The 24,624-nt window shown below is 41.4% G+C and overlaps 1 protein-coding gene and 1 non-coding gene across 8 annotated transcripts in view; one reads left to right on the forward strand and one right to left on the reverse strand.

The window, feature by feature from the left end:
* Positions 1 to 24,624, reverse strand: part of FRMD4B (FERM domain containing 4B) — a 365,011-nt gene that overhangs the window by 101,262 nt on the left and 239,125 nt on the right. For all 7 annotated transcript variants that reach the window (XM_058288632.1, XM_058288631.1, XM_058288629.1 and 4 more), the window contains one exon: positions 15,635 to 15,719. In XM_058288632.1, the coding sequence (XP_058144615.1) occupies positions 15,635 to 15,719 (85 nt within the window). The remainder of the gene's footprint in view (positions 1 to 15,634; positions 15,720 to 24,624) is intronic.
* Positions 11,391 to 11,520, forward strand: LOC111761885 (small nucleolar RNA SNORA38). The gene has a single exon (XR_002795124.1). It is a non-coding gene; the product is annotated as a small nucleolar RNA SNORA38 (small nucleolar RNA).

Below are 24,624 nucleotides of genomic sequence, written 5' to 3' on the forward strand. Positions count from 1 at the left end.
GTGGCATTTAGATTCTAAGTATATTATGCAAGATGCTCTATCACTAGGAATGTGGTAAGAGCATGTCTTGGGATGAAAGGCAGAGACTCTCATCTTACCAAGACTTCTAATAAAAGGGCATGCCTAAAAAGGTCTCAGTCAAGAAAAGGGATAAGAGAGAGGGTAAAAATAAACAACGTTGAATAGTCTTGCAATAACACTGTTTTAAAATAATCTTCCTAATGTTTGGCTCACTTATATTTCCACATTCATTCAAAGTACAAAGAGATGAGTACTTAGTAGAAAAAAACAGGAGCATAGAGAAGTCTAGTGGTCATTACTGAGTCATTTCTTCCCCGTCATGATATGTTATCTACTCCCGCTAAGCCTGGAGCAGAGGAAGCTCTAACTGGCTTGGGACCTCTTGTCTGACTCCTAAGATGCTTTATTTAAAGAGTCCAAATGGGAGGTATCTAACACAGAGCAGAAGACTTTAGTTGTCTTTGTTTCTTTTTTTATGTAGTATATAGCATATATCTAAAACAATTTCCAGAAGTGTGGTTAGTAGCATGTTAGTAAGTATTGTTTGAAAGAATTTCATATGCAGGTAAGTCTGGATGATATTGGGTTAAACAAAATCAAACAAGTTTGTGTATTGCAGGACTTCTTGAAGCCTTTACTATATCAAGTACAAGTTGAAATTCCAAGAAAGTGGCAGAGTATTCAGTGTTTCTCAAACTCTTCCCCCGCCCCGCACTATGGTTCCCTCATCTGTTTGCTTGTTGTCTGCTCATTGATTTTTACTTGTTGTCTGTTTGTTTTTTTCTTTAGCAGGCCCCAGGAACTGAACCTGGGATCTCCTATGTGTGAGGCAGGCACTTAACTGCTTGAGCCACATCTGCTCCCTCAAACTCTTTTTGTCATGAAAAACTATTTTACGATTACAAGACAGCTTTTTGAGACTTAGATCTAGGATACAGTGTGTGTGTGTGTTTGATTACAAAATCCTAATTCTGTTTGTGAGATTTCTCATATTACAGAGTCAGGCAAAGGTCCCAAAGTGCTTTTCGTATGACTTTTGGAAGGAATTAACAAGTAACATCAAGGAATTCTGGATATGCTCAGCTTCTCTGTGGTTCCTGGCATCTTTCAGAAATGTCAAGTCTTAGAGAGTATCATCAGCCACACTGCCTTTAAAATACACACACATACAAACACACATGAAAACACCCTAAGACCTAGGAGAGGCCATGGAAAGGTGCTAAGTGCAAACCTGGCCCTTAATAGGTATGCAATAATTTTTTATTGAAAGGATGAATGAAGAAAGGCAAATACGGTGGTTACTGGAGCCAGACTGCCTGGGTCTGATGACTCCACTTCTAATGAGCTGTTTAACCTTGGCCAAATTATTTAATGTATTTATGTCTCCATTTCCTCATTCATTAATGCAGTAACAAATAATAGTATCAGTTGTTGTGATGGTTAAATGGGTGATACATGTAAAGCATTTAAATCTCAGTGCTTGTTGGTAAGCTCTCAGTCAAGCTAGCTGCCCCCTCCTCCTTCTCCACACCTCTGCAGGTGGGGACCCATGGCTGTGCATGATTTCAACCCTAGAGCACCTCACACTCCTCACTTTCCCACATTTTCTGTCTTTTCATCATCATTATTTTATACCAGCAAAAGCGGCAAGGAGGCCAATACTTGTTTAATCTTCCAAGCATATCTTCAACTCACTGATTAAAAAAAGGAGGGGAGGGATATATGTTGGCTGATTACTAAAATCAGTAATCACAGGGGCAAGGAGAGAGATCTCCAAAAGCAATAACCTGGGACAAACCTACATCCCTATTTCATGAGTTTAGGCTCTTACTAGCAGGCAGTAAGTTGCCAGGGTCACTCACTGAGTGCTTCCAGGGTTCCACTGTCATTTTCCACATCATCCTCACCTGGCACAGGTGATTGTTTTGAGAAGGCAAGGTGTGCCCCTCTACATTCTCACCTAGGAAGCCAAACAGGTTCAAGAGCCCTCACTTGAACGACAACTCAAACATCATCTCGCACACTCTTCGGGAGCACTCAACCTGTATGGGCAGTTCCTAGCTTTCTGGTAGCTTCAGTTCCAAAACGAGTGCTAAAGCTCTCCTGAGCATCCTCTCAGCAGTGGTACTTCGTCCTCCAGACCACCCCCCAGAACTCATTTGGCCCCGAATATACAGAGGCACATTATTAACTACTGTGGACTAAGCATGTGTGTCAATGTTCAGAGGTAAGGGGACAAGGGAGCTTAAACTCAGGATACGAGGGATATGCTTCCCAACGTGCAACGAGTAGACAGCCTGCGTCCATCCAAAGGCCACAGGCAATGTGGCTGCACTCACAGACACTGACCTCAGACTGCCTGGCTTGCAGCCTGGTTCCTCCACTTATCACTGACATGACCTTGTGTACATTACTTTTTTTTTTAATTTAAAGATTTATTTATTTTATTTATTTCTCTCCCCTTCTCCCCCTCCCCAGCTATCTGTTCTCTGTCTATTTGCTGCGTGTTCTTCTTTGTCTGCTTCTGTTGTTGTCAGCGGCACAGGAATCTGTGTTTCTTTTTGTTGTGTCATCTCTCCGTGTGTGCGGTGCCATTCTTGGGCAGGCTGCACTTTTTTTTGCTCTGGGCGGCTCTCCTTACGGGGTGCACTCCTTGCACGTGGGGCTCCCCTATGCGGGGGACACCCCTGCATGGCAGGGCACTCCTTGCGTGCATCAGCACTGCGCATGGGCCAGCTCCACACGGGTCAAGGAGGCCTGGGGTTTGAACCGCGGACCTCCCATGTGGTAGACGGACACCCTAACCACTGGGCCAAGTCTGCTTCCTGTGTACATTACTTCATCTCTGTATCTCAGTATCCCATCTGTAAAATGGGAGCTAGTAATAGTACTTGCCTAGTAGGGTTAGAATGAGAACCAAATGAACTAAAACACAGAGTAGACGCCTAGCCAAGCATATGTAGTCTATACATGTTAGCTCTTATGACTTGCTTACTCTGTAAGCAGTAGGGACAACAGCTCCTCAGTTTTAAGTTATTGAAGACCCTTTTATATCACAGGAGCAGTGATGAAAGGAAGTTGAGACAAACAAGAGGTGCTTTTAATTTGCTGGTATAATTGGCCAAGGGCACTTCTCCCATGTGTGACCTTAAGCAAATGACTTAACCTCTCTGTGCCTTGTTTCTTTAATGTAAAAGGAGGTCAAAAGGAGGTCAGAAGTTTCCTTCTTGATGGGCTATAGTGAGGATCCAATGTAATTAAATGCATGCCATTTATCACAGTGCCTGCACCCAATAAATGTTTAGACAGGCTCTTTGGACCTTTCTTTCCTTTCATTAACTTCAGGGTTAGAAACCAATTTCATACTTTCCTCAATTCTCCTGTTCTTAAAGTGAACTCATAAGCCTTTTTTTCTTTTTAACTACTAGTAAAGAAGGGGAAGAGAACTAAAAAGTCGTCTTTCTAGAGCCTTGTCTCCAGACCCTTGTTTCCATATTTCTCAAAATGAGGCTCCCGGATACCTCCCACCCCATCAGGTTCATACAGCAATGCCTAGTTAACGTGCAGAAAATCCAGTGGTTCTCCAATTTAAGCATGCAGGAGAATCACCCGAGAACTCCTTTCTAAAAGTTGATTTCTGGTTCCATGCACCCATCCCCACCCCCAATTCTGATTCTGTGGTCTGGAGAGGGACAGAGGTAGGAGCCTGCTCATTAAAAATGAATATTTATTGCAAATCTGATAAAGGTGGTCATAGGTCATATAGTGAGGAATGCTGGCCTAATTTCACGACATCACTTTGAACTTGGGAAAACTGCGGGTCAGCAACGCTAAGTACCTTTCCAAAAATCACACCTGGTACCACCCAGAGGTAGCCCTTGCCCAGAGACCTTTCCTTTACAAGATCAAAGCACATTATAAGTGCTAATGTATTTTCTCATATTCCAAATTATAGTGGGTTATGGTAGACAGAAAACAGAAACATGGAATTATTTGCATTACTTTACAAGGACAGGGATACACTAAGCCAGGTTTTGTCAAAACTACTACTGAGATGGATGTTTTTCTCAGAGAACAAATTCAAATTTCACTGATGTTTAAATGGGAATTTTATATACCAGAAGAATCAAGAAATCCTCAGAGCATTTCCAGTTATAAATAGCCCCAAACACTGTTGACAGGGGGCAGGCACTCAATAAATAATTGTTGATTAAATGCTTTACCTGTCCTTGGCCCTAGCCATGGCTGAATTTGGCCTACGCACCATTCACTGACTTCATACTTGAATTCTCCCAGAACTAGTTTTCGGTAAGACCTCTGTTAACCCTTGTTTAACCCCTAGGAGACTAGAGAACAATCCAATGGACTTTTGATTATTCATTTATTTTTAAAATACTAGACAGGATGTTTTAGTTTGCTAAAGGCTACCAATGCAAAAATATCAGAAATGAATTAGCTTTTATAATGGGAATTTACTAAGGTGAAATCTTACAGTTCTTAGACAGTGGAAATGTCCAAATCAAGCCATCTTCAGAGATGTTTGGTCTCATCAGAGGTTGGCTTCTGGCATTTCCTGGACTCTAGCCACGTGGCACGGCAAAATGGTGGTCAGCCTTCGTCTTCTCCTCCAGGCTCACTTTCTTCCTGAGCTCAGCTGTGGGCAATCAGGCATATAGCTCATCTGTCCCCTCTCTCTTCCAGGCCTCCTTGCTTCATCTTTGGGCTACTCCACTGATTTCAGCCTCTAGCCTCCTCGCTCAGCCTCTGGCGTTTCTCCCTTTCTGCAGCTGCAGGCATCCTACAGTCCTCTCGCACATAGCAGGGTAAAGGCTCACTGTTCTGTTTCTCTGTGTTTCTCCTATTTACATTAGACTCCAGCAAGAGGGCAGAGACCCATGCTGGGTCATACCTCACTGAAGTACTCCAATCAAAGGCTCCCAAATGAACTCAATCCAGTCAAAATGTCTCCCAATCTAATCAAAGGCCCTTAACTGAAGCAATTTAATCAAAAGTGAACTAATCCAAAGGTCCCTTAACTGAATCTAACCAAAAGTTCCCACGAAATATAATAGGTTTACAGGCACATGAATGGATTAGCTTAAGAATATAATTTTCTGGGGTCCACAAAAAATTCAAACCAGGACACTGGACATGAAATTTTCTTTATGGAATCACTCCCCTTCAATTCTTGATGAAGACTGTACTTAGAGTTGACTATAGTATTGCTAAATGTTACTCAGTAATACTCTGCAAATGAATTTTTCAAAAGAAATTTGGACATTCAGTTTCTCAGTGAATTGAGACATTCTTATGTATTTTGCCTCTATTAAAGTATATATAGATAAGCTGTTTTTGTTTAGCTCTTGACTTCTTGGGAAACAAGTGTTGCTTATTACAATATACTTTCATTTATTGAGTTGTCAACAACAATTCATCGAATGCTCAATTTATACCAGATTGCATACATGGATAGCCACTGGAGTGACATGAGAAACAAAAGCAAAAAAATTTTTATCCCTTTTTCAGTCTAACCTGGATACTAAAACTCAGAAATGAGGGACAATATTTTTTCAACACATTTAAATGTCATGAGTAACATTCTCTATGCAGGATGGTAATGATATTTATGAAACCATTGGGAACCATCCAGTGGTTCAAATGACAGGCTCATGAGGCTGTATTGTGTGAACATATATCCATTTACATATCTATACAGAGCTCCAGCAACTGTATTAAAACTTACCACATGTCTTATTTCTTATTAACCAGGCATGTAAAAACATAACTTGGCTTTATAAGTATTGACCAATAAGAGATCTCTCTTCTTTCTTGTATGTCTTTTTAAAATCTTCCTCCCTCCCTTCCTCCCTCCATCCATCTCTCTCTCCCTTCCTTCCTTCAAAAGCGTGTATGTTTTTGTGCTCAATGGAAGGATGGGACTGTGTGGCAAGGAAGAATGTGTGGATGGTTAGAGGTGCTGAGCACTTCACTGGTAGGAAGGATATCTTCCGCACAGTGTGAAAGGGAGCCCCATTCAACTTTCAGGTTGAGCAGTGAGCCCTGAGTTAAAAGTCACTACCAACAATCAGTGACTCACTTTTACCAATCAATAATGCACCTATGTGTGTTCTAAAGCTGGGGCTACGTTCTCAGAAAACTTATTTACTCCTGTGGGCATGGTTCCAATGATATTACTTATGTGGAATGTTCTCATATAACCATACATCTTAAGAAATTACTTGGTATGTTCACTGAGTGTGATGAGTGTGCCACAATGATGGGGGAGGTTGTTGGTGTAGGAGGAGTGGGGTGGGGAGGTGGGGGGTATACAGGAACCTCTTATGTTTTTTAATGTTGCATTTTTTGAGATGTATATATCTTCAAAAAAACACAATTTACAAAAATGATGGGGGTGGGGAATGGGTTATATGGGAACCCCATGTTTTTTTAATGAAACGTTCTTTGTGAGCTATTAACTTTAATAAAAAAAGTGTTAAAAAAAACAAAACAAAAAACTGCTACGTACTTTGACAATGCTCTTTAATCATTAGTTAAAAAAGGCTTAACAACAATGCAAGCTATTGGTGGTAGGATGAGTTATGAGAGTCCTGTATGATGTTATATATGTTTGTTTTGTAAATTCACAATTATTATTATACACTTATTGTTTATGTATGTTTATGTATGAGTGATATATTTCAATAAATTAATTAAAAAAACAAAACAACAACAACAAAAAGCAATTACTTGAAAGCTGCTTTACCAAATAGCTACCTGATCTTATAACTTCTTTTGGGATTATTTGTTACCAGCCACCTGCTTATTAGTTAGAAAATATTCAACACTAGATTCCTACAACTGAATCTTTAAAAATTACACCAGTAATAGCAATAGTGTCATATTCCTTTATATTTTCTAAAGGTTCCCAATTCTTTGACAAGCCACAAAACAGTCCTATTCAGAAATGAGCTTCTGGGACGTGACATACGTTAAGATGGAGTAGTATTTTAAAAGGAAAAAAAAAAGAATTCTACCTTTTATTAATTCCCTCAAACCAACGAAATTTAGCATACAAAGCTACATGAAGAATATCACAGGTTCAAATTTGCATCTTAGATTTTTTTTGCATTAGAAACAAGGCAAACAAGCAATCAAGGAGACTATTTCATTGGACCATGGCCAGTTGGGCAGTGAAAAATATCACAAGGGGTAATTGTATTTCTCCACATTAGAGAAGATTGCCAACTGTGGTTGGTTTACGAAATGTCTTCCTTACTCATACAATGCTGTCTTTGCTGTATAGGTAGGTGTCTACTCATCAGTCAACCCTTGGAATTCGTAAGCAAGCCCAAGTCTTAGAAAAGAGAGAAGCCTTTGATGCTGGGGACATTTACTTTCCTCAAAGACTTAACCCGAAACTCTGCTCTTGAGTACTTCTGCTTCTAGCCAAGCCTGAGGAACAGGGACTGGATTTACCTTTTCATCTGAAACAAACCAAAAATATACATATATACATACATATATTTATAGTTTTCAAAACACTGACCATCAAGCAAAGAAGGACAGTGAATCTTGAATGAGATGAACCGTATGATTGTTCCAACTTTTTGCCGTGTGAAAGTTTCCAGGCTACAGGGTTGAGAGAGGGAAAAACAGAGCACAGTGAACTCCCTAAATTGAGGAGATGGTGCAGAGTATTGATTTTTGCATGTGTAGGAGATACCCAAAGTGAGTAAGAACTATCTGAAAGGATGAGAGGAAGTGTGCCTAGTGTTCACACAGCCCTGGAAATTGTGCCTGTTCCCACCAGCCAGCCTGGAAACACTCATAATTTATGAGAAATTGAGTAGAATACTCAGGAAGGTTTTGTCTCAATGAGGAATAATTAGCTCTAGAATGGGTACTTCTCTGGCCCTGCCTAACAAATCATTTCCAAGTAACTATACTGCACCCTAGAACAAAGCTCAAGAATATTTTTAGGAATGAAAAATTGTGAAGCACCCAAAAAGGCAAAATTAACAATGTCTTTGATCCAATCAAAGATTATTAGTCATTCAAAGAGACAGAAAACTTGATCCATAATGAGGGGGGAAAAATCAATCAGAACCATCCAGAATAGACAAAGATGTCAGAATAAGCAGACAAGAATTTAAAAACAATTATAACTGTATTTCATATGTTAAAAAACTTAAGTAGGAGAAGTGGATGTGGCTCAAGCGATTGAGCTCCTGCCTACCACATGGGAAGGCCCAGGTTCAGTTTCCAGTGCCTCCTAAAGAAGATGAGCAAGACAGCGAGCTTACACAATGGGCAGGTGAAGGAGGCTGACTGAACAAGATGACACAACAAGAGACATGAAAACACAATGAGAGACACAACAAAGCAGGGAGCAGAGATAGCTCAGGCAATTAGGTACTTCCCTCCCACATGGGAGGTCCCAGGTTCAGTTCCCGTGCTCCTGAAACGAAGACCAGCCCACAATAAGCAGACACAGCAAATGCAAACAATGAGGGAGTGGGGAGAAATAAATAAATAAAATAAATCTTAAAAAAAAAAAAAATAAGAGTCACATACAAGATATAAAAAAGACCCAAATAAAACTTCTAGAGATAAAACTCCAATACACTATATGGGATTAGTGGCAGACTAGATTGTAAAGGAAAAGATTAGTGAATTTGGAAACAGAGCAATAGAAACTATTCAAAATTAAACACAGCAAAAAGAATTATATATATAAAAGAACACCACTGAGTTGTGGGATAGCTTCAAATGGTCTGATGTATGTGTAACTGAAGGCTGCAAAGAAGGCAGGTTGGGGAGTAGCTGAAAAATAATGGTTGAATTTTAAAAATTTGTTGGAAACTATAAATCTAGAAATCCAAGACACTTAACCAATGCTAATCACAAGAAACATGAAGAAAACTATACCAAGAAACATCTTGATCAAATTGCACAAATCAGTGAAAAATAGAAAATCTTAAAAGCATTTGAGAAAAGACATGTTCCACACAGAAGTACAAAGATAAGGATGACAGCAGATTTCTCATCAGAAACAATGCAAGCAAATAGACAGTGAAGCAATATCATAAAGTACTAAAAAAAAACAACTGCCAACCTAAAATTCTATACCTAGTGAAATGGATTTTAAAAACAAAGTCAAAATAGAGACATTTTCAAACATGAGCTGAAAGAATTAATCACCAGCAAATCCCCACTATAAGAAATGCTAAAGGAAGTCCTTCAGGCAGAAAGAAAATGATACCAGATAGAAATACAGACCTACACAAAGGAATGAAGAACAACGGAAATGGTAACTGCTTGGGCAAATACATAAGATTTTTAAAGATAATTGACTGTTCAAACAAAAATATTAACAGCATCATGGGCATTTATAACATGTAAAAGTAAAATGCATGAGACCAATAGAATAAAGGCAGAGAAGGGAAAAATGGAAGTATACTATATAAGATTCCTACGCTACATGTGAAGTGATACAATATCACTTGAAGGTAGACTTGATAAATTAAGGATGTAAACTACAGTCCCTAAAGCATGCACTAAAATAACAAAACCAAGAGTTTTAACTAATAATCCAATAAGGTAAGTAAAAAGGGATCATAAAAATACAACTCAGTTAATTCGAAGGAAGTTTTTTTTAAAAAAAGAACAAAAATAGATGGAATAAATAGAAATCAGGATGATAGACAAATCTAACCATGTTAATAATTATACTGGTAAATAGTCTAGCACCCCAGTTAAAAACAGAGATTGTCAGATTGGATTTAAAAAAGCAAGATCTAACTACATGCTTTTTCAAAAAACTGAACCTTAAATAACAGACACAGGGAAGTAGACTTGGCCCAATGGATAGGGTGTCCACCTACCACATGGGAGGTCTGCGGTTGAAACCCCGGGCCTCTTTGACCTGTGTGGAGCTGGCCCATGTGCAGTACTGATGCGCGTAAGGAGTGCCGTGCCACGCAGGGGTGTTCCCCGTGTAGGTGAGCCCCATGTGCAAGGAGTGCTCCCCGTCAGGAGAGCCGTCCAGCGCAAAAGAAAGAACAGCCTGCCCAAGAATGGTGCCGCACACATGGAGAACTGACACAACAAGATGACACAACCAAAAAAAGAAACACAGATTCGCTGTGCCGCTGATAAGGATAGAAGCGGCCACAGAAGAACACACAGCAAATGGACACAGAGAGCAGACAATGGGGGGAGGGAGAAATAAATAAAAGATAAATCTTTAAAAATAAATAAATAAATAACAGACACAAATAGGTGATAACTAATGGATGAAAAAAGATATACCACATAGTTTTAGTTTTCTGGGCTGCTCAAGCAAATACCATGGAATGGGTCAGATTAAACAATGGAATTTATCCACTCATGATTTGAGGTTAGGAGAAAGTCCAAATTAAGGTGTCATCAAGGCTTTCTTCCTGAAGACTTGGGCATTTGGGGGTGGCTTCTGGTGATCCTTGGTCTTAATCTCCTGTCAAACAGCAATGCACATGGAGGCCATGCCTGGCCTCTCCCTTCTCTTCTGGGTTCCATTTATGTTCAGCTCCTGGGTGCTCTCTGTCTAAATTTCGTTTCACTTATAAAGGACTCCAGTAAGAGGATTGAGATCCATCCTGGTTGAGGCAGGCCACACTTTAACTGAAATAGCCTTATCAAAAGGTCCTACTTACAATGGGTTCACATCCACAGGAATGGATTAGGTTTAAGAATGTCTTTTTTTCTGAGGTACATACAGCTTCAAGTCACTATACATGCTAATATTAATCAAAAGAAACCTGGAGTGACTATGTTAATACCAAAGCAGATTTCAAACAAAGAATATTCCTAGGGTTAAAGAAGATCATTTCATAATGATAAAGTATCAATTAATTAAGAGGACATAACAGTCCTAAATATTTACGCCCTAATAGCAGAGTTTTAAAATACATGAAGTAGGGAAACAGACTTGGCCCAGTGGTTAGGGTGTCCGTCTACCACGTGGGAGGTCCACAGTTCAAACCCCGGGTCTCCTTGACCTGTGTGGAGCTGGCCCATGCGCAGTGCTGATGCGCGCAAGGAGTGTCGTGCCACACAAGGGTGTCCCCCGCGTAGGGGAGCCCCAAGCACAAGGAGTGCGCCTCGTAAGGAGAGCCGCCCAGTGCGAAAGAAAGTGCAGCCTGCCCAAGAATGGCACCGCACACACGGAGAGCTGACAGAACAAGATGATGCAACAAAAAGAAACACAGATTCCCGTGCTGCTGACAACAACAGAAGCGGACAAAGAAGAACACGCAGCAAATAGACACAGAGAACAGACAACTAGGGCGGGACGAGGGGGAAGGGGACAGAAATAAATAAATAAATAAATCTTTAAAATACATGAAGTAAAAACTGATTGTCCTTGGGCACGTAAGAATTGGAGGCAAAGAGATGTGGGCCTGGAGAAGTCTGGAGCTAGTTGCTCCCTGTAGGCTCAAGATCACCCTTTCCACACACAAAATTGAAACAAAACAAAACACTTATTGAACTACAAGAAGAAACAGAAAAATCCACCATTACAGTCTCTCAATAATTGATACAAAAAGTAGAGAGAAAATCAGCAAGGATGTGTTGTCAACTTGGTTGGCTGACAACACTATCAACCAAGTTGACCTAATTGACACAGAACACTCTTCGAAATGACAGCAGAATGGGCATTCTTTCCAAGTGCACGTGTACTTTTTACTGAGATAGAGCGTATTCTGAGCTATAATATAAGTCTAAATAAATTTAAAACATCCAAGTCATACAAGATGTGTTCCCTGACCATACTACAATGAAGTTAAATTAGAAATAAATTTCAGAAGGATCTCCAAAAAAGCCCAAACATTTGGAAACCCACTTGTGCTCTTCTAAATAACAATGAGCCAAAGAAGCTATCAAAAAGGATATTAGAAAATGCCTTGAACCAAATGAAAATGAAAACACAACATATCAGAATTTATGAGCTACCACTAAACAGCACGTAGGGGGAAATTTTATAGCACTAACTGCTTATATTAGAGGAGTAGAAACATCTCAAATAAGTGATTTCACCTTCCATCTTAAGAAACTAGAACAAGAAGAGCAATTAAACTCAAAAATGGAGAAGAAAGGAAATAGATCACTGTAGAAATCAATAAAGTAGAAGATAGAGAAACAATAGAGAAAAATCAATGAAAGTGAAAGCCTTTTTTTTTTTTTTTTGGATAGGCTCAAAAAAAAAAATGAATAAAATTCTGCCAGAATGACCAGGAAGCAAAAAGGGAAGCAATGACTAATGTCAGGAATGAGAGATGTAACATCACTACAGATTCCACACATATTAAAAGGATAATAAGGAAATTTATGAACAACTATGTCTATAAATTTGACAACTTAGATGAAACAAATTCCTTCAAAGACACAAATAACTGAAAATCACCGAAGAAGATAAAAACTGAACAGCCCCATAGCTATTAAAAACTTTGAACTTGTAGTTAAAAACATCCTACCAAGGAAACCCCAGGTCCAGGTGGGTTTACCGGTGACTTCTACAAAGCATTTAAGGAAGAAATAGTCAATTCTACACTAACTTTCCCCCAAAAAATGGAAAGGAGAGAATATTTCCCATTACCCTGATACCAAATCCAGACAAAATCATTACAAGAAAACTACAGACCAACACTGAATAAAAATGTAAAGAGTCTAAACAACATTTTAGCAAACAATGCAACAATATACTGAAATGATAATACATCATGACCAAGTAGAAGTAATTCTAGGAAAAGGGTTGATGTAACATTCAGAAATCAATTAATAAAATTCACCATATTAACAAATTAAAAAAAAAACAATATGATCATCTTAAGAGATGCAGAAAAAGCATCTGACAAAATCCAACATCCATTCCTAATAAAAACTCTCAGCAAAGCAGGAAGAGGAGGGAACTCAAACTGAAATAGGGCTTTTTTTTTAAAGATTTATTTATTTATTTTGATTTCTCTCCCTTCCCCTTCCCCTTCCCCGCCCCCACCCCCGTTGTCTGTTCTGTGTCTATTTGCTGCATCTTCTTTGTCTGCTTCTGTTGTTGTCAGTGGCATGGGAATCTGTGTCTCTTTTGTTGCGTCTTCTTGTGTCAGCTCTCCGTGTGGGTGGTGCCATTCTTAGGCAGGCTGCACTTTCTTTTGCACTGGGTGGCTCTCCTTACAGGGCGCACTCCTTGTGCGTGGGGCTCCCCTATGCGGGGACACCCCTGCGTGGCAGGGCACTCCTTGCGCACATCAGCACTGCCCAAGGGCCAGCTCCACACGGGTCAAGAAGGCCCGGAGTTTGAACTGCGGACCCCCCATGTGGTAGACGGACGCCCTAACCACTGGGCCAAGTCCACTTCCCTGAAATAGGGCTTTTATGATAAGTCTTCAAGTAACATCACACTTCATGGTGGAAAAACGAATATATTTGTTTTATGATCAGGAACAAGTCAAGGACATCAGTTCCTACCACTTCTATTTGGTATTGTGCTAGAGATTCTAGCCAGCATAGTTAGGCAAGAAAAATTTAAAAAAGACTTTCAGATTAGAAAGAAAGAAGTAAACCATCTTTATTAGCATATAACATGATCATTTACAAAGAAAATCTGATGGAATCTACAAATAAACTACTAGAAGCCAAAAGTGAATTTAACATTAGGTTGCAGGATACAAGATCACTGCCTTCTTGTCTGCATTGTTTTTGATTAAAAAATGTGCTGTCATCCTTATGTTTTTGCTTCTGTACATAGCACGTCTTCTTTTTCTCTGGATGCTTTAAGATTTTCTTTTTTATCACTAATTTGAGCAACAGATTAACATGTGCCTCAGAAGAGCTTTCTTCATGTTTCTTCAGATTGGCATTTGTTAAATACCTTGGATTTATATGTTTATAATTTTAACCAAATATGGAAGGTTCAGTCATTATTTCTTCAACCCTCCTCCTCTGTCTTCCTGAGGGTATATAAGGCTGCCCATGTGCAAACCCCTAAGTGCTATAACTAGCACTTGAGAAGATCAGTAGTCATTAGGCAGATTAAAATCATAACAAACTACCACTACACATCTAATAGAATGGCTAAAATGAAAAAGATTGACAAAGATATGGAGGAACTTGAACTCTCAAACACTGCTGGTGGGAAAGTAAAATAGTTGAATTGCTTTGGAAAACAGTTTGACAGTACCTTAAAAAGTTATGTATATATCTACCACACAATCTAGCTATTCTCCTCCAAGAGAAGCCAGACAAAAAAAAAACAAAACAAAGATTATGTGCTATATGATTCCACTTACATAAAAACCTAGAAAATTCAAGCTTTTCCACTGCGGGAAAAAGCAGATCTGTAGTTGTCGAGTATTGTGTTGATCATTTCATGGGTATTAAATATGTTAAGACCTATATATTTGTATACTTTAAATATGTACAGTCGATTATATCTCAATAAGATGTTAAAAAACAAACAACTCTTCCCTTTTTGAGTCTTGCACAAAATTGAAGCTGTGTCTGTGTAGCAGGCCACCTATAACTATTTTGGGATTTGCGGGAAGGGTTTAAATTTAAGTTCCTAACCCATAGCCTGTCCCTCCTCCCCCTTCTCTTCCCAAGCCAGGTACCATCCAGCTGCCCCTGGCCATGCTCAGATTTAGGGATTTGCACATGGACAGTCCTGTATACCCTCAGGAAGTCAGAGCCAAAGAAGAGGATTCTGCAGGCCCTGGAAGCAGGCATGGGATCAGGACAGGGAATTCTGAGATACTAAACATCGGGACCATGACCTACAAGGGAGGGGCCAGGCTCCAGATGGGCACATCTTGGCTCACAGATTCTCTGCCCTTAGGGAAGAGCTTGAGGAGGCTAGAGTGGGGCCTTCAAAGTCATGTTCCTCAAGTATGGTTCTGTAGGGTACCGGTCTGCAAGGTGGTAAGGTGAAAACTGAGAGTGTTTAAAAACTTTTCTAGCAATGTGGCATGGCTGCTACATCCAAGCGTGTGATAGTAAATCAGGTTTATTGAATTTTACAAATGTAATCAGACCTTGACATATTGGATAGTAATTAAAAAACCCAAAACAACAAACCTCACAAATACCCTGGTCCACTGGAGACACTGCTCTAAAGCACGTGGCTCTGAGCAGAGGCCCTGCGTCCCTGAATCTAAGCTGACACACGTGTGCAAGGATCAAGAGGCAGAGTCTGAACCTAAATAATAGTGGTTCTGAATCACAGCGAAGGTAGGGCACAGCCTGTTTTTGTTTCTTTGTTTGTTTGCTTGTTTTAATTCTGGCCTGACTTTTATGAGGTTTTGCACATAACCTCGACTGATCCATCTCTGTGTCTTTCGGGGTCATGCAGTGTCGAGTATTAGCTGCATTTAAATTCAGGGCAATTGTGTGTGCACAAGATTCTTCTGCAGCCAGATGCCTTTCCTGCTCAGAATTTGGGAAGAGTTGCAAGTTTTGAAAATGGAAAAGTCTGTGAACTGTGTTCCCAGTTTGAAAATAAAAACACAGGCAGGCCTGCTTCTCCCTACAAATCCAGTTCCCCTAGTGTCATTCAACAAACATTACAAACGTGGTGCCTTACCTTGTGCACACTGGACTTCGCATTGAGGAAAAACAGCTCCACAGTGGTTTTTTCCTTTAAAAACGATATGCTCTCGATGTAAAACCTGAAAAACAGTACAGAGGTTTGGGTCTTCAGATTTATTTCTCTTTCTCAGCATGATTTAAGTGAGATACACAAGAAAACTACAACACACACATGTATGTACGTAGATGTGTGCATATACATGTAGGTAAAATCTCTTGTGGAAAAATTTTTGCCTGACAGAAGATGAATTAAAGAAAGACCCAAAATGGTTTTCAATTGCAAGTTTATTCATTTAATTTATTTTTAAGGGGGGGACCAGGGATTGAACCCAGGACCTGGACATGGGAAGCAGGCGCTCAACCACTGAGCTACATCCTACATCTGCTCCTGCTAATTTACTTTCGTTGCTCCTTGTCTGATACAAGTTCTGGGAGCTCACGATATCGCACGCAGCTCAAAACCAAGCCCAGGTAAGCTCCAAGAATCGAAAGCTGAAATCAGCTGAGTTAGCGTTATATAATTGAACCCTGAGGCCTGCAGGATGCTGAGTGGTTTTCAGACTCCGGATGGGTCTGAAGGCACCATGCCCGCCTCTCCCCCATCCAGCAGGACCATTGCCAGCACACCCTTCTCCTCCCTCATTCTTCCAGGCACCAGGCTTTCCCTTGGCTGCACGCCACGCTCCATCAGCAGAACTCAAGCTTGGTCTTTCCTCATGCAAATCAGCGGGTGTTCTGGGACTTGCTCCCTGCTCTCCTGTCCCGGGCCTTTGCTTGTTCAGACACGGGTTGCGGGTCCCTCTCATTGGAGGCTCTGAGAGTCCCACAGCTGTGGCAGTGGGGGCCGAGGCTGACAGTGTCTGTTTTCATGATCCCGTCACAATGAAGCTGGAGTGTAAAGGCAAGCACGGCCTGGTGGCTGAGTGGGCAAGCTGAGGCCCACAAGTGTTCCTTACGTGCTAGAGGCAGAAGCCCCAACACAGCCCACAGCTTCCCTGGACGAGAACTTGCTCCCAGATTGGAGTCAAGATACACCAGGGCTCAGGTGGCAAGGTGTGCCCATCCTCAGTTCTGCAAAATCACCACAGGGCTTGCGCGTCTGCTCTTTCATTTTCCTTCAACGATGATGGAACATTTGATAGATAAAAATACAGTTGAAAAAGTTCATGAAAGATTGCATCATGGAGGTGGTTAAATTATTTGGAAAAATCTCCACCCCAACATTGACTCATCAAGGGAAGTTCCAGAAAGAGCATAATAAATCCTTTATATTTCTACTACAAGGGTTTACTAAGTGGGGTTAATGAAGATTGAGGAGTGTTAGGTTTGTGAGAAGAGAAAGTTCAGTACCAAGGGCAGAGAGGGAAGTGAGGGGTTGGGGGCAAGACAGGCTTTGGAATCACAAAGATTTAGAATATGGAGTTCTACCTCCGTCATTTATTCTGCGTGGACTTGGGGCAAGTTTAGTTTTCTTGTGTCTTTTCTAAAACAGATGCTGTGAATGTCCTTACCTCTTAAGATTTTGGGTTTCTTTAAAAAAACAAAAAAGTATATTAAAAAATATATATATAATAAATAAAATGTATTATGAAGCTCATAAAAAAGATTTTGGAAGGATTAAATTAGTAGCATGTGTAAAGCACTCAGTAAATTTTAATACTAGTTAATAAAACTCTTTTTCTGGAATTCAGAGCTGTGTGGCCTAGGGGAGGTTACTTAAGCTTTCTGACTCTAAGATCCCATATCTAAAAGTGGGGATAATGATGCTTACTTAGGAGGGCTGTGATTTAAATGAGATATAGATAATGTGCCCAGTACAGTGTGAGGCAGGTGGTAAGTAGTCAGGAAATTCTAACTATTGGGCCTTGGCCAACCTTGTATTATATTAAGAAGGCTTAAAGGACATGGTGGAATTTGAACCATATCTGAATGGTAGGAAGAAATGAGATTCTATAGAATTATAATCTGGTGGGGAAAATATTGTGGTAAACAATGTCTTTGGGGATAATGTGATCCACATTCATAATATGGCTTTCACCAGGAAAGAATCTGATAGTCTGGGTATCCTGCTATCAGTCTAGTTGCTTCTACTATGGCCACTGTTGCATGGACCAGGAGAGTCACCTGCCCCAAAGGCAGCCGAGCAGTAAGCTGGCCAGCAGCCCATGAGGAGGCCTGGAAAGAAAAGGGCTCTACCCATGGAGGCTCCTTGTACTGGATAGTGAAGGGGGAAAGCAATCACATATGATCTTACAGAGACAAGTGAAGATAAAACAGTAGAGGTGGAAAGAGGCACTGAGCAGAAACCATGGGGCAGCAGAAGCCATAAGGGAGAGGGACAAGAGCCAACAGCAGGAGTTGACACAGCAGAGAGTAGCCAAGCCATCACGATGGTGGACACCACAGACAGGGGGACCAGAGATCTGCTGCTGGAGGGCTGAGATGACACGTGTTATTCAGGTTCCCCTATGTCCTGAAGGACCTTCCAGTTCCACCAGGTTTCCTGCTTCCTATGTTTCTCCATGTATTTTAATTCCCGTCAATGAAGATGTCACGAGCAGGGCTCCAGGTGGCAGCCTGCAAGGTCAATGGCAGGATCCCGGCTAACACTGATGGGGCTCTTACATGCTGGGCAATGCGCTAAAGCACTTTCCACCTGTTATGCACTTAATTCTCACAACAACCCTCATTACTCCCATTTTAAAGATGCAAAAACTGAGTTTTAAAGATCTGCCTACATGGCAGGGCTAGGTCTTGAATTTGGGTCTTTCTGACTCTGTAGATGATGCTTTTACCCAGAACCTACCCCTGGGCTGCTCCCCGCTTAATCAGCCCTGAGAAGTTAAGGCTTCAATAATTACGTGCATCTCAACCACACTAAAAATAAGCAGAGAAATATGACTGGTACCATATTCACCAAAATGTTAACAGCATATAAGGAAGTAAATTTGCTTCAAAAAGCAGAGCCAGAAGCAGTCAACAAAAATTATAAGGCAATAGGTCATGGAATAACCTAGGAAAACACCTTTTTAAAAAGTTATTGTTTTGAAAACATAATCACAATGAATTTTTATTCCAACAAAGTTAAAAGTAATTCCTTAATATTAAATTCCAGAACATACTGAAAAGTTCCCTACTGTCTCTAAAACGTTTTTTGTTTTTTTTTTTTGTTTCTGTTCAGTTATTGTGCTATTAATATAAATAAAACTGTAGGGGAAGGGGTCTACGGTAGGAGTCCCAAGTGCAAAAGTCTTCAGAGTCCCAGGCTGGATGTCAATAAGTGAAGCCAGGTGAGGCCTGGGAGGGTGGCAGAGTGCATTCCTCTACGCAGCTACAGCTGGCTCTCCAGGGCCTGGGATGTGACCCAAGGTAGACCAGTCAGATTCCTTCCCTTTGGACTTTAAATATGACCAGAATGATCCAAAGATCAAAATGGTTGGGGCCCATTTGTTCTGATTGCAGTGCCTTTATACAACTATCCATTAATTTCTGCTCCCTAAATTCCCACAGAAGTGGGGATTTCTTTTTTTTCTGAGGCCTTATTAGCTCAGTTTTCCTTCAATTCTCCTTATGTTAGCCACAATAAATATCTGTTGCTGGCAGCCAAAAACCCCCAATTAATAGAGGACTTCTTATGTGGTTGGGATAGTGCTTGACATATATCATTTCATTTAAGCTTCAGGTCAACCAGCTGCAGTAGTTACTAGATTATGAACCCACTTTACAGTTGAGAAAACTGAGACACAGAAATGTTAAGCCATCTTCTCCGAGTCACACAGCTAGGAAGGGGTGGAGCCATGTTTACAACAAAGGTCTGTCTAATTTCTAAGCTCAGATTCCACACCAAGATGATAGAATGCTTTTCTACAATAACAGTCACAATGAAATGTAACAGGGGCATGATGCCACAGGAGCCGGTGGGAGGGATACAATTAACTTGGCTTATGAATCAAGAGGGAGAATGCTATCAGGCTGAAATCCATACGATTAAATGTCACAGGAGAGTGGACATTTGAGCTGAGTCTTAAAGAATGCATGAGTTCACCAGGTAACGAAGGTAGGAAGGGCATTTCAGGGAGAGGGCATTTTAGCCAGACCAATCCTCTTGTTAGTCTCAGGTAATTTTAAAAAAACCACAGGCAGGGAGCTGAGTGGCTCAGTACCAAATCAGTTTGTGACTCATCTAACTCAGAACAGATACTTTTGTACTAGAAACTGGGTTCACCTGATTCTGATGTCCAGGCACCCAACTCTATCCTAGTCCCAGTCAACAGGTCCCTATCTTGTTTCCCACTCCTTTCTGGCAACCCACTTGGGTGCCTTCTGCCTTTCTGCATAGGCGTCCAATGTCCTGCTCTCTTAATCTGGGATCCCATTTCTCCTTCAAGGGATTACTGTAATAGCGTCACATTTATGGAGTATATGAAAAATGCGTTATGGTCCTTGGGGTACACCTACCAACATGTTCCATGAACTGAAAACAAGAGCTAGGACCTCTGAATGAAATAAAAGGAATTAGAGCAGACTCCTAAAATAAAGACCTTTTGTTTCAGCCCCTTGTGAAAGGATATGGTTTCCTTTCTGCATGCTTAAAGGGAGCAATTCCACTAAGACTTTTTGGGTTTTTTTTAGCAGGTACCAGGGATTGAACCTGGGACCTCATATATGGGAAGCAGGTGCTCAACCACTTGAGCTACATCTGCTCCCCTCACTAAGATTTTGTTAAGTTGAAGTCCATGGTTAAATTTTTGGCCTGTAGTGAATCCTGTCCTTTTGAATAGGCATATGTTTTGAAGACAAACCTCATGCAGCTTAAAAAGTGTAATTTCTTGATAAGAAAGTTTGCTTAGGAAAGGTCTCTACTTTTCGCAATAGCATTTTTTTCACTTCCTTGATGGGACACAGCACTCACCTCTTCACTCATCAGTGATAACAGAACGGTGTAGTACACATATGACAGAAATGGTTGGGCGGTGAGACAGGGCTGTCAGCCAGATGTCAGGGCATGCATGTCGGAAAGCAGAGCTCTTGAGATCTGTGGAATGGGCAGGCCTTGGGACAGCCACTTACAAGGAGGTAGTCAAGATGTTCACCTTGTGAACTTACTCTTTGTGGTCAAAAGTTGACGTGGGTAGTTAGATTTGTAGATAAAACAGATAGATGATAGATAGGTGGATGGATAGATGGTTGGATAACAGGATACAGCAAATGTGGCAAAACATTAAAAGTTAATGAATTGGGTATCTGGGAGGGGAGTATGCTGGAGTTCTCTATATGAGTTCTGTAAGTCTGAAATAATTTCAAAATAAAAAGTTTATTAAAAAAAAAGTTGTTGCTGTGGAGCCAGATGATCTGAGTTTGAATCCTAGCTCCAACATGGATTGGTCCTGGGATCTTGGGCCAGCTGCTCAGCTGCTCAGTGCCCTGAAACCAATGTTCCTCTGACCAGTTACTACTTTTTCCCCGATTGAGTGTATCATTTGTTTCCCTGTATGTGTGTTAACCTGTATGTGTGAGTGATACCTTCATAGTGGGCGAACTGGCCAAGGATTGCGCAAGTATATTGCATTCTGAACAATGCTGAGCCTGTAACTGGTGTCCAGGGAGAGCTAAATTAAAATGCCTCATTCTGGGTTTCACTCAGCCATTGTGGGTAATTTCATCAGATCCTCATCCACACTCCGATGAAGGAGATATCTGTTTGTTGCTTGTAATGAACCTGTAACTTCGTCATCGTCTTATATAATAATGCATGATGAAGACTCCAGTATAATTTAAGTGTACTATAATTTTTCCAAGCACATCAATTTCTCCAAGCTATTATGCAGTGCTTAGGGGCGGCCCTGTTATCTCAGGGAGGGCACAGTCTTGCAGAATTCCTGAGGGGAGCACTCTTTGCGTCTATTCCGTGCTCCCCTGCCAGGAATACCATCCCTGCCAGGAATGCCCTTAGCACTGAACACCCTCCCAGCAATGCGTGCATTTCCAGGCATTGCCAGGAGCGCCAGAGAGGGCCCTCCAGGTTAACCTGTAGAAACCTGCCCCGTTTCTCTTCTCTCCCACAGTGTGACTTTCTGAGTTCTCTAGGGAAGGTCTGGAGGCCGAGGAGAACAAGGCCGTGCTGTGGACTGTCCAGACGGGAGTCTTCTCACCTAGGCAACGCGAGGGTCGGGTGCATGTGGATTACAAGGGCTTGGCTCTTTGCTTCAAAGCAGCCTGTTCCAGTCTGCCACGAAGAAAGCAGGGCAGATGCTTTGACAGTGAGGAAGGAGGGGAGGCAAGTTGAACAGGGAGGTAGCAGCTGGGCATGATGAATGATGACAATAAATGACGAGCTCTTCCACCTAGTGCAAAGGTGGGTGGCTCAGACCCAAGTCAGACAGGCCCACATTTTCCAGAGTCAAAGGCCTTTTATCACATTAAGGGCTTTTTAGAACCACTGTACATGAGGTTGAGGCAGTTTCTCTTATTTATAACATTTGTTGAGGCGCTACCCTGTATTAGGTACTATGTAACCCTCCAACCACTGCCTGAAACAGGTACAACTACTGGTTCCATTTTGCAAGTGAAGAAACAAGCCCAAGAAGGCATCAAAAGTCACACAGCTGAGAAGTGGGAGAGCAGGGATTTGAATCCGAGAGTGATGCCACAACAATGGTTCTCAACTGGGGTTGAGTGGGGGACTGTAGAATATTGCCTCCCTGGGGACATCTGGCAGCAGATGTTTTTTGATTGTCACTACTGGAGGAGGGGGTGTTAGGGCCATCTGGTGGGCTGAGGTCAGGGATGCTGTGAAATGTCTACAACGCACACCAAGCCCCCCTAGTCCAAAAGGTCAACTGAGTGCCGCTACCGAGAAAGCCTGTGCTGGAGTCCAAGTTTTTTCCTTCTGTATTCTGTGGTCTTTTTCACATTATTTCAATATGTTAATTCTCTCCTCTGGCCTATTTAAGGTCACCCTAAGGCTTCCCTCTTCATTGCCCTGAGACACAGAGGCCCTGTGATGTAAGCATTCACAGACTACCCAGTTTCTCAAAACTGCTGAAATGCTAGGTACACCCAATGAAGGACAGGACTGGGAGGTTAGAAAGGAGAGCCAGCGGGTTCCCACAATTTCTAATATCTGATCAGGGCGCACATGAAGACGTACAACCCTGGAAGGAACTGGAACCAAGACTAAGCATGAGTTTTGAGGGACTCCCATGGGAATTAGGAGGATGGAGCCTCAAAGACGAGGACATACACCTGCTGCCTGGAAGTTCAGATTGGGCTGGGCCACTTGGGAGGTCACAGTGGCTATTAGGTGACCACCAGATCATTCCCCAGGCTCTGGGGTATCATGCATTTGGGGGGAAGAATGGAGGGTCAATGCAGAGCTCAGGCTGACCCACACAGGCCCTCCAGCAGCCTCTGCTGAGCCTAAAGTAGGAGTCATTTATTTCTCTGGGCTTTTAAATCACATTCCTCCACAAAAAGTCAAACTTTCCTGTTTTCTTATCTGTCATAAATTACCTGCTCTCTGATAGCTTCAGAATAACTTATGGTTATCCAGTCACCAATATTTTCTCTTTTTTTCCTTTTATCACTCCTCATACTTGCATTGAAAGAATTTAAGGAAAAAAAGAAAGATTTGCTCAAGTCATATATTCTTTGTAGGGGGAAAAATGCAGACAAGAAAAAAGTAGAAAATAAAAAATCATTCCCACAATCATTCTATCCAGAGATGAACTACTATTAACCTTCTAAAGTTTTTTTCCTATCTGTACAAATATTTTACAAAAATGCAATCATGTCATGCCTACTGTTTCGTGATCTACTTATCTCACTTAAAATATATCAGGAGCATCTTCTCTCTCTTCACCATTGTCTGAACCTGCTGCATTGGATTCCGTGTATCTGACTTTCTTTAAAAGGATATGGTGGAATGATGGGGACAGGGTTTGTGGCCATGAGTCTCCCTTGAGTTAAACCCTTTCTAAAGGTCTAATGTTCCAAAAACAGGCCAGAGGGTGATGAAAATTTAGCTGTCTTTCAAAGGTACCATGTTTGCAGCAGCTTTGACAGAAAAACAGTAGTTTTCTCAAAGGATTCCAGAAAGTTCTCAGCCCTGAGTGCCCCAGACAATGGTTAGAAGTATGATTGAGTGCCCAGTTACAGTCCTAGGGCATAGCAAAGGTGGCTTGGAAAGACGAGAGGTGGAGGGGCAGAGGGAGGAAAGACCAAAAATTAAAAAAATTAAAATAAAAAAAAGGAAGAAGTATTCAGAAGAGCCAGGAGGTGAAAGACTCCAAGATCCCTGCTGTGCAGGACTGCACGGTACCAGCCTGAGTCTCCCTGGCTCGCCTCCCCTGAGGGAATGGGAGCTTTCTCCATGAGGTCACACCAAATCCCCGCACTCTGTTCAAATGCCCGTGTGCTCACTATCAGGCTTTCAAACGCTCACATCTGGGCTGTATTACAGGAGAGGCCCACATGTTTGTGGGAGATAATTTACAGCAGCGAGATAATAGCCCCAGTCTAAAGAAGTCCCCCAGAAACCTGGGGGAGTCTGGACTCACATGGAAATAGAAACTCGGTTAAATAAATTATGGCTCATCTATTCCTGCAGATGTCACACATATTTAGCACATACCTTCAAGATTCTATAACTGAAGAGATGACAAAGGTTGAATCCTGAAAATCATGATGGGAAAGTGATGTACTTTCACCTTAAATGCTTTCTTCCCTCTCCACGGAGTCAGCATCTTTTCTGAGCCGCTCCTTTGTAGACTGGGGGGTGGGTTATTAACTAGGAGAAAGTCTTACCCCCAAATCTGTGGGATCCCAGTGTTTAGCTCAGGATTCAGTGAAGCAATATATGTGAAATATTTAGCTTATTGCCTGCCACAGGATAAATGCTACATTTCAATAGAGAGGAACCTTCTTGGGAGCAGAACCAGGTGATATTTCCCTTTTTTATGAACCCTACAGTTTAAAAAAAAAGAC

Source organism: Dasypus novemcinctus, chromosome 26 (assembly GCF_030445035.2).
Source record: "Dasypus novemcinctus isolate mDasNov1 chromosome 26, mDasNov1.1.hap2, whole genome shotgun sequence".
Classification (NCBI taxonomy): domain Eukaryota; kingdom Metazoa; phylum Chordata; class Mammalia; order Cingulata; family Dasypodidae; genus Dasypus; species Dasypus novemcinctus.